Source organism: Anarrhichthys ocellatus, unplaced genomic scaffold (genome assembly GCF_004355925.1).
Source record: "Anarrhichthys ocellatus isolate YVR2014 unplaced genomic scaffold, GSC_Weel_1.0 scaffold1925, whole genome shotgun sequence".
NCBI lineage: Eukaryota > Metazoa > Chordata > Actinopteri > Perciformes > Anarhichadidae > Anarrhichthys > Anarrhichthys ocellatus.
In genome coordinates, this window is record NW_022281899.1 from 49 (window position 1) to 9,282 (window position 9,234).

General features: G+C 46.0%; 1 protein-coding gene across 1 annotated transcript; it reads left to right on the forward strand.

Annotated features, from left to right (window-relative positions):
- Window positions 1–354: 354 nt before the first annotated feature.
- On the forward strand, window positions 355–9,226 carry LOC116377987 (1-phosphatidylinositol 4,5-bisphosphate phosphodiesterase delta-1-like; the record flags this gene model as incomplete). The annotated part of the gene is made up of 9 exons (XM_031839771.1): window positions 355–533; window positions 1,667–1,825; window positions 4,204–4,432; window positions 4,589–4,718; window positions 4,825–5,053; window positions 5,149–5,350; window positions 7,402–7,546; window positions 7,651–7,803; window positions 9,074–9,226. Coding segments are annotated over exons 1-9 (1,431 nt in total), but the record flags the coding sequence as incomplete, so codon positions are not given.
- Window positions 9,227–9,234: the final 8 nt, after the last annotated feature.

Sequence of the window (9,234 nt, forward strand, 5' to 3'; positions counted from 1 at the left end):
AGAGCACAAATGGCAGGTATGTACCAGACCAGGACAACACCCTGCACAAATCAGATCATTCTCTGTGCCAGAATGTTACATAAAATCACAGCACTGAGTTAAGCATATAGGATACATAGTAAAGCCCTCATTTAACATAATATTATCAAGGTTTGCATTGGACCAAGTGCATGCTAATTTTTAGTCTCTGTTGAATTCCATCCATAGGTGTAGTTTCTCACTGGCAAGCAGCTGAATGAATGTTTTAACGACAAACACGGTGCTGGACTTGTCAGACCGGTGTGGCAGTGGGTGTGGACTGACGGCGTATAAGAGCCTGATGGGCTGGCATTAAGTGTGCATTGTGTGGATAGGTTCAGAGGGCCACACATGTTGCATCTAATCCCTACGTACAACGAACAGACTGGTGTATGGTTGTGGTGACTCCTATAACATAAGTGACACTATACTCTGGAGGAGAAGAGGACTCGGCTCATGGTGATATAATTTGACTGGAATCAGAATGGAGTCAAATGGCACAGCTGGGAAACACGGTGAGTTGGTGTGTTGTGACGCACAGATTTATACCGCCTGTTGAATTCTTCTACTACTGCATCCAAGAGCTCACCTGAAGTGTTTCACATGCAGTGGGGGGTGGGAAATATCTAGTGTACTTATGTTCATGGGATTTTTGGCAATAAGAGTTTTTGTGACTTTATTTCATCTGTATCAAAGAGTAGCTTGGAAGTTTTTAAAAGAAAAGAAAATACATGTATATAATGTTCTGACTTCGAGCATCATAATATATGATCATACATGCTGTGTGCCTCCCTGCCTGATGGTGGTGCTGTATATTGTGACCGTGTTTCAATGCAAACTGTTATAAAGCACTATAAGCAAATACTACTTTGATACAGCGACAAACTGTTGCACCATCTTGTTTTGTTTTGCTCAACCCTTTCTCTGCCATACATGGGTCTTTTGGAGCATCAGTTACTTACTCACTGGAAAAAAACAAAAAGCACCCCGCCTCCCTCCTAGGTTGTGTGAGAAACTTCCTCATTACCTAATTCCTCAGAGGCATTTCACCTTATCCCAGGCATCTTCTTGCCCTAGCTTGCCTCACAGGGTGTAGGCGACCTCACATCTGAAACTGATGACACTGCAAAAGAAGGAAAAAAAGAAAACGCATCTGATTTTCATAAACTTCCTTCAAAGACACAGATATGGGAAGTGTTTGTTGTTCTCTTTTCATAACATAGACCTGGTGGGTGACTAAGGACCTCTCCTTCACGGTAAAGTAGATAATATGAACAAGGAGATGACAATCAATAGAAGCTGCCACTACACGCGGATGGAAAGCCTGACTGAGCAGAGTCGGCTTTGAAGCTCTCGAGCTGCTTTGCCTGGTCCTCCTCGCTGCCTGCAGCGAGTTCAGAGGCTCATAAACAGCCTCTGTGAGTCTGTGGCGGGTCTCTTGTGAGTCCTCCCAACTTTATGAACTTTTCTGGAGAATCTCTTGAAGGAATTGAAAACCTGACAAACATTTTGTGTGTTGGAAACGTACTATCACACATTTTTCCTTAGTAACAATGTCATAATTTCCCTCTATATAAACAGCCCCTTGCTAGTGCATCGTACATGATACAGCATTTAAATTGATTAGATTTGTGTATGACCCCTGCAGGTTTGGAGGGAGATCCAGATCTACAGTTCCTGCTGGTCGGCGGGGAGCTGATCAAGATTCGCTCGAGGGCCTGGAAGAAGAACCGCTTCTTCAAACTGCAGGAAGACAGCAAGACGTTGTGGTATGAGTCCCACAAAATATTCAGGCGGAAACAAACTTGTGAGTGTCGTTTTCTACATGAGTTACATCTTTTTATTGACATAATGCACAACATTTTCTACAAGTACAAAGCCTGGAATCCTCCTGAGTTCCAGTTTGTGTGAGTTTTTTTCACTTGAGCTCGTCCAACCCACTGTCTTCTTGAGCTGTTCATTTGTCTGCTGTTATTCTGTCAACATAGAGTTCTCCCTTCAGATCTCAACAATAGCCTCTTGCAAACGCACCCCTCAAATCCCACTGCTACTCCAGAATATGTGAGCGGTGGTGACGTTGAACTCACACAGATTCTACATACTACTGTGAGACCAAAGACTGACTGGAAAATACTAGTGTTTGTCCATGTGTGTGAGAGAGATTATTTCCCTCTGATTTCTGGTGTAGTAAGCCACTGTCGGGGTGTGAATGTATGGATGCGTCCTCTGGGCCTCTCTGATCTCCCTCCAATCCCGGCGGCGGCTGCTGCCACCAGACCTGATAACCTCTGTCCCGAGCCTGAGCCTTGAACAAACACTGAAAGACAGAGCAGTGCGCCTAATCTTCCACTTATAGACCCAGAGGTGATATCGATCGATACGGTCGTGTGAACGGTCATGTGTCAAAGCTGATATTTAACATGACCAAACTAGCTGAGAGACGGGCCTCGAGGTCACAGTCATTTCCTTGTTTACGGAGATAAGCGTGCATGTTTTATTGCTTTCCTGTGGGCTCGAGTAAAAAGCTCCTGTTCTCTTTTTCCCACGCTCTGTGACTGCCATTTGCCTTGATAGCATTCACAAACACAGAGATACACAGGCGTGTACACACTGTCAGGATCACATGAGGTGGATAAATATAACACATTTCTCATGATACTCCCTCATATTACTGTCAGTCTGCTATTTGGCACAGAGATATAAAGGTATTGATAATATTTGCAAACTTATCACATCAGAACAATATTTATGAGTTCATATTCAAACAAGTATTAACAGATTTGGTATGTAGGCGGTTATTGTATTGCAATTCATTTTCAGTTGTTAATTTCCAACCTCGACGCCAAGCTGAATGGGAACCTTAAGGTCGGACTTATACGACAGCGTAACAGGACTATTGTAGGTATATGGGGGAGTAATATTCAGAGTAAAATCTTAGAATTGCCAAGAATACATTTGTAAATTATAGAGAAAAAACTCACAAATTTACAATAAGTGTATTCAACATAGGTATTCAAGAGAACGACTAGTCACAAGTGCATCTCCTTTTTTAAACAAGCATCTAAGAGCATAAACTAGAGCAAATGTAAAGTGCAGAAACAAACAAATACAATAAGTGTAACAAACTAGTATGAATACAATAAGTGCAACAAACTAGTATGAATACAATAAGTGCTTAGTGGAAGGCTCAGGGTAGTACTTCTTGAAGAGGTGAGTTTTCAGCCTGCGCCTAACATTTTATATTTTGCCCACGTGTTGCCAGTGTGTGAGGCGAGAAGATCAAGTGAGGCCGGACTGCATCAAACGTTAAATGCAGTTATCAAATCTCCATGGAATGTGTTTGTGTTGCCAAAGGATCCAAATGTTCAGCAGACAACAACAAAATGTCTGAGCGGCCATCTCTTAGACCGTCTCTGAGGGCTCTTAATCTAAAAACTGTTGCATAGTTCAGTTTTTGGTAAACAAGATTCAAGCTCAACCTTCTGTTGCTATGTAACATGTTTACATGACATGTAGTAACAAAGAATTCTGTTGTAGAAGATCCTATCTCACCACCATTTATGTCTGATTATGTCTCTTATGATAAGAGATTTGTTTGGGAGGAAAACAACGTATTTTGCATTCATCTTCTCAGTTGTTCCAGACTACATAAAGTTGTTTTACTTATAAAACTGCACTTCTATAGTGAATCAAATAATGTAATGTGATGGGAAAGGGGTCGCTCTTTGTGTCTTTCAGCTCTTTCAGTTTTGGTTTTGTAGCCCACAACTTTACAGCAGACAGACAAAGTCAGCATAGCTTTAAAGGGCCAAGTGTGACTTCCAGCGAGGTCGTGGTTGTTCCGAGTTATCACACGGAAAACTACTGTATATATGATTCTAAGAAGCTATTAACAATTATCACCACTGCTGATGACAGAATTGGTCATCAATAGAAAAAGCAATTTTTATGTAATTTTCTGTAATAGTAATCCAGACTAGAAGTTTCCACTATGGAGTGAATTAGTTTGTAAAACATATTATTACTTGTATTATTATTACAGTTAGAGACTTGACTCCAACAGGATGTTGCACGTCAAACTTACAGCGTGTGGAAGTACTGTTTATACTTGTTTAAGACTCTTTCTGGGTGAATTCTAGTGTTTTGAGGGAAATCTCTAACGAAGCCCTTCATCTCTCCAAACAGTCTCTATCGATGACATTGATTCAGTGCGCATGGGCCGTCAGTCTGAGGGGCTTAATAAACACACCCACAACAGTGTTGAAGACCAGTGCTTCTGCATCATCTTCAAGGGCCGCAAGAAAAATCTGGACCTGATGGCAGCCAGCGGGGAGGAGGCGAAACAGTGGGTCAACGGCCTGGACAAGATCATGAGCAACATGCTCAACCTCAGCCGGCAGCAGAAGAGTGAGCAGTATCCTTGACTTCTGGGTCTTTTAGTGAAGGATGTGTTTGCAAATGTGTTTCCTAAAATGGAACTGCTGAGAGGAGATAAGTGCCTTTTTGCTGTGCCATATTTGTTGTTTTGTTCTTAATTAGTTCAAATATAATTCTTAAATCTAAATGTCAGTTGGATCATCAACTGCATGCGGAAAGCAGACAAGAACGAGGACAACAAGATGACCCTGAAGGAGCTGAAGCACTTCCTGAGACAGGTCAACATCGAAGTGGACGACACTTACGCAGCGGAAATTTTCAAGGTGAGTCGCAACAAGCCGTTGCGTCCTGCAGATCTTGATATGTTATCCAAAAAAATGCATAAGTTCGCCAAATTTAAAATCTAGTATGTGTTTCATTGTATCATAGAAATGTGACGAGTCCAATTCAGGCTCCCTGGAGGGCACAGAGATCAAGCACTTCTACGACCTGCTGACAGACCGCGAAGAGATAGATGTGATTTTCGGAAATTACGCTACAACAGAGGGTCAGATGAGCTCCAGAGACCTGCTAAACTTCCTGTTGAATCAGCAGAGGGAGGAGGTGTCCATGGAGGACGCTCTCAAGCTGATTGAAAAACACGAGGTGGATGAGACAGGTAGGGCTAAGGAGTTTTATACAACACAGTATTGAGAGACACATGGTCACAATCCACATATCGTGTCATATTCACCGGGTCTGTCTGTCCACCAGCGAAGCAGAAGAAGCGCATGTCCAAAGACGGCTTCCTGATGTACATGCACCATGAGGAGGGCTCCATCCTCAACCCGGCCCACAAACCGGTGTATCAGGACATGCACCAGCCCCTCAACCATTACTACATCTCCTCCTCACACAACACATACCTGATGGCAGACCAACTCAAAGGACCCAGCAGCACAGAAGCCTACATAAAGTAACTACTTTCACAAACAAACTGTATGTAACATTAACTGAAGGGGAAACTGCTACTTGAGTTCTGACAACAGCCATGTCAACATCCATCCATTTTCCTCCGCTTATCCGGGGTCGGGTCGCGGTGGCAGCAGGCCAAGCAGGCTGACCCAGACTTCCCTCTCCCCCGCAACATTTTCCAGCTCATACTGGGGGATCCCGAGGCGTTCCCAGGCCAGCTGGGAGATATAATCCCTCCAGCGTGTTCTGGGTCTTCCCCGGGGTCTCTTCCCAGTTGGACGTGCCTGGAAAACTTCCAGTGGGAGGGGTCCAGGAGGCATCCTAATTAGATGCCCGAACCACTTCAGCTGACTCCTTTCGACGCGAAGGAGTAGCAGCTCGACTCCAAGTTCCGGAGCTGATGTCCGAGCTCCTTACCCTATCTCTAAGGCTGAGCCCACCCTATGGAGGAAACTCATTTCGGCTGCTTGTAGCCGCGACCTTTTCTTTTCGGTCATGACCCAGAGTTCGTGACAATAGGCGAGTGTAGGAACGTAGACCAACCAGTAAATTGAGAGCTTTTTCTTCTGGCTCAGCTCTCTCTTCACCAAGACGGTCCGGTGCAGCGCCTGCTTTACTGCTGCAGCCACACCGATCCTCCTGTCGATCTCCCGCTCCATCTTACCCTCACTCGTGAACAAGACCCCGAGATACTTTAACTTCTTCACTTGCGGTAGGCACTCCGTCCCCACCTGGAGGGAGCAATCCACCGGTTTCCGGCAGAGCACCATGGCCTCAGATTTGGAGGTGCTACCTCTCATCCCCGCCGCTTCACACTCGCCGAATGAATGCTGGAGGTCACGATCCGAGGAGGCCAACAGGACCACATCATCTGCAAACAGCAGAGAGGCGATCCCGAGACCCCCGAACCTGACATTCTCCACCCCCCGGCTGTGCCTAGATATCCTGTCCGTGAAAGTCATGAACAGGACCGGTGACAAAGGGCAGCCCTGGTGGAGGCCAACACCCACCGGGAACGTGTCTGACTTATTGCCGAGAATGCGGACACAGCTCCTACTGCAGTCGTACAGAGACCGGATCGCCTGTTGTAACGGGTCCGGCACCCCATACTCACGCAGCACCCCCACAAGAACCCCAGAGGGACCCGGTCGAAAGCCTTCTCCAAGTCCAGTCGTGGCTCACTGGGTAGAGAGGGTTGTTTGGCAACTGCAAGGTTGGTGGTTCGATCCTTGGCTGCTACGTCTCCTATGACGAAGTGTCCCTGAGCAACTGAACCCCTAACTGCTCCCCGGGTGCTTTTCAGCAGCCCAATAAGCTAGGGATGGGATAAATGCAGAGGACAAATTTCGTATGTGTATATGACAATAAAGAGTCCGTCATTGCCCACGTGAGTGGTGAAGTCCCGCAGGAGAATTATGGAGTCGGCAGGCGGCGCCCTTTCCAGGACCCCTCCCACTGACTCCAAGAAGGCCGGATACTCCGAACTGCTGTTTGGTGCATAAGCACAAACCGCAGTCAGAGCCCTGCTCCCTGCAACCCGTTGGCGCATGGAGGCGACCCTCTCGTTCGGAGAAATCCAACACAGCGGCGCTCAGCCGGGGGCTCGTGAGTATCCCCACTTCCGCCCGGCGCCTCTCACCCTGGGCAACTCCGGAAAAGGACAAAGTCCAACCCCTCTCCAGGAGCTTGATTCCAGAGCCAGTGCTGTGTGTGGAGGTGAGTCCAACTATATCTAGCTGGTATCGCTGCACCTCCTGCACCAACTTCGGCTCTTTCCCCGCTAGCGAGGTGACTCGAGACTCGTGACTAGAGCTAGTCTATGCTGCTGGCAATCGGCTCGCCCAGGCCTCCGGCCTGACCCGCCGCCCGGTCTGCATTGCACCCGACCCCAATGCTTGTCCCTGCGGGTGGTGGGTCCACAGGGTGGCTGTTCCATGTTTCTTCGGGCTGAGCCCGACCAGGCCCCATGGGCGAAGGCCAGGCCACCTGTTGTAAAAAAAGAGCTGGAGTGTAGTGATCCCAGGTTTTCATGAAGGTTTTCTTTCCCTGCAGAGCACTGATGAAGAGCTGTCGCTGTGTGGAGCTGGACTGTTGGGACGGGGCTAACGGCGAGCCTGTCATTTACCACGGATACACACTCACGTCCAAAGTGCTCTTTAGAGACGTCATTAAAGCCATCAAAGACTTCGCCTTCAAAGTATGTTACATAACGATGATTGCATTTCAAATCCATCCCTGTTCTTCTCATTCGGACAGTTAAGGAGAGCTTCACCTCAATGGTTGTTTCCTTCGTTTCTCCAGACATCTGACTACCCAGTGATCCTGTCCCTGGAGAACCACTGCACCGTGGACCAACAGAAGCTCATGGCCCATTACTTGATCTCCATCCTGGCTGATGCTTTGGTCTCAAAGCCTCTGGGCAACACCATGCCCACCAACTTCCCCTCACCTGAGGTGTGTGAATCTCAGCTCACTGATTCCTTTTCATGAAACATTCAAAGCCCAAATAAACACCAAAGAAAGACCACATCTAAAAATTCCACCACTTAAGTTAATGACCCACTTCACTTTCCTGTTTACATTAACTGATGAGATTAAAGTAAAACCCAATCCTCATTATGTGAGGACCAAATTAAACCGGTAGCACATAATCAAAACAGCATCAATCTCAAGCCTCTGCTCCTCCTCCATGTTTGAATAATGTGGGTTCACAAGATCTTAAGTTTTGTATTTTGTTATCATTGCTCTGTGAGCGCTGAGAGATAAGTTGTATATTAACTAATAAATAGTCAAAGGATCCGACTGTGTGAGAGAACACCTTGTCCAATAAGAGTTATCTCCTCCTGACGTAATGTGTTGCTCGTGGACTCCGCGTGGATGCGGTGATTGGAGATTTTTGCTTTGTTTTGTTTTTTTTATACCGTCATTGGCCGCTGACTCCTCTGGACTGGCCGGTAGGAGCTGCAAGAGGCATTTCCGGCAATCGGCAAAGCTAAAAACAAGCTTTACCAAGTCTGTTCCTGGACACAATTTGGGGCGTGACTCAAAAACTGACAAAGAAATGTTTGGTGTGGTTATCTTTGCCGTAATGGAGCCGGGAACGACAACTGAGTGAGATTCAACTCTTCTTTGTTTGGGAGGGAAGAGGAGCCACACCTGGCCGAGATCTGCACTATACTGAGTGCACTTTGTTGTAAAGGAGTTTCATTTGTATGTGAACATGGGCGAGTCTTCAGCGTTTGTCTAGGTGTGGATGCCATTAATCAAGCATTATATCAATGCTGTTTTTTCTGCTACAAACTTATTGTTCAATGTAATCTCCCCCATAAATCTTTCTTCCTTTAGCCCTTATATCTTAAATAATAAACATCTATGATGGATGTATTGAAAATGTCCTCAGCACTAGAGGCGGGCTAAAAGAGAGGAGGGCAAAATTAGCACGTCAAATCATTTTTCAGTGACATCCCTAAGCCCTGTTCAAATGTAGCACCCATGGGATGAATGCCTGTGGCATTGTGAGCTTGCGAGGAAATTATAATTATGCATTACAAAGCATTTTCCTCTGTCATTGGCTGTTGAGAGGGCGTGAAAAGTAGCCATCAATAACACATATTTTTCCATTGAAAGACGAGAATATGCTTGCCTACATTCAGCTATTGAGTGGTACATTATGTTTATAAATTGCTTAACAACACAAACACAAATTTTGTCGGTTTCTGTGCAGGAGCTGAAGGGGAAGTTCCTCATCAAGGGGAAGCGATTGAACAAACTGGATGCTGCCCTCAACAATAACGTTGTAGAGGAAGGCACCGTGTCTGAGGAGGATGAGGCTGCAGATTGTAAGGAGAACGGACAGAAAGCCAAATCAAAGGTGCGTCAAGTGTT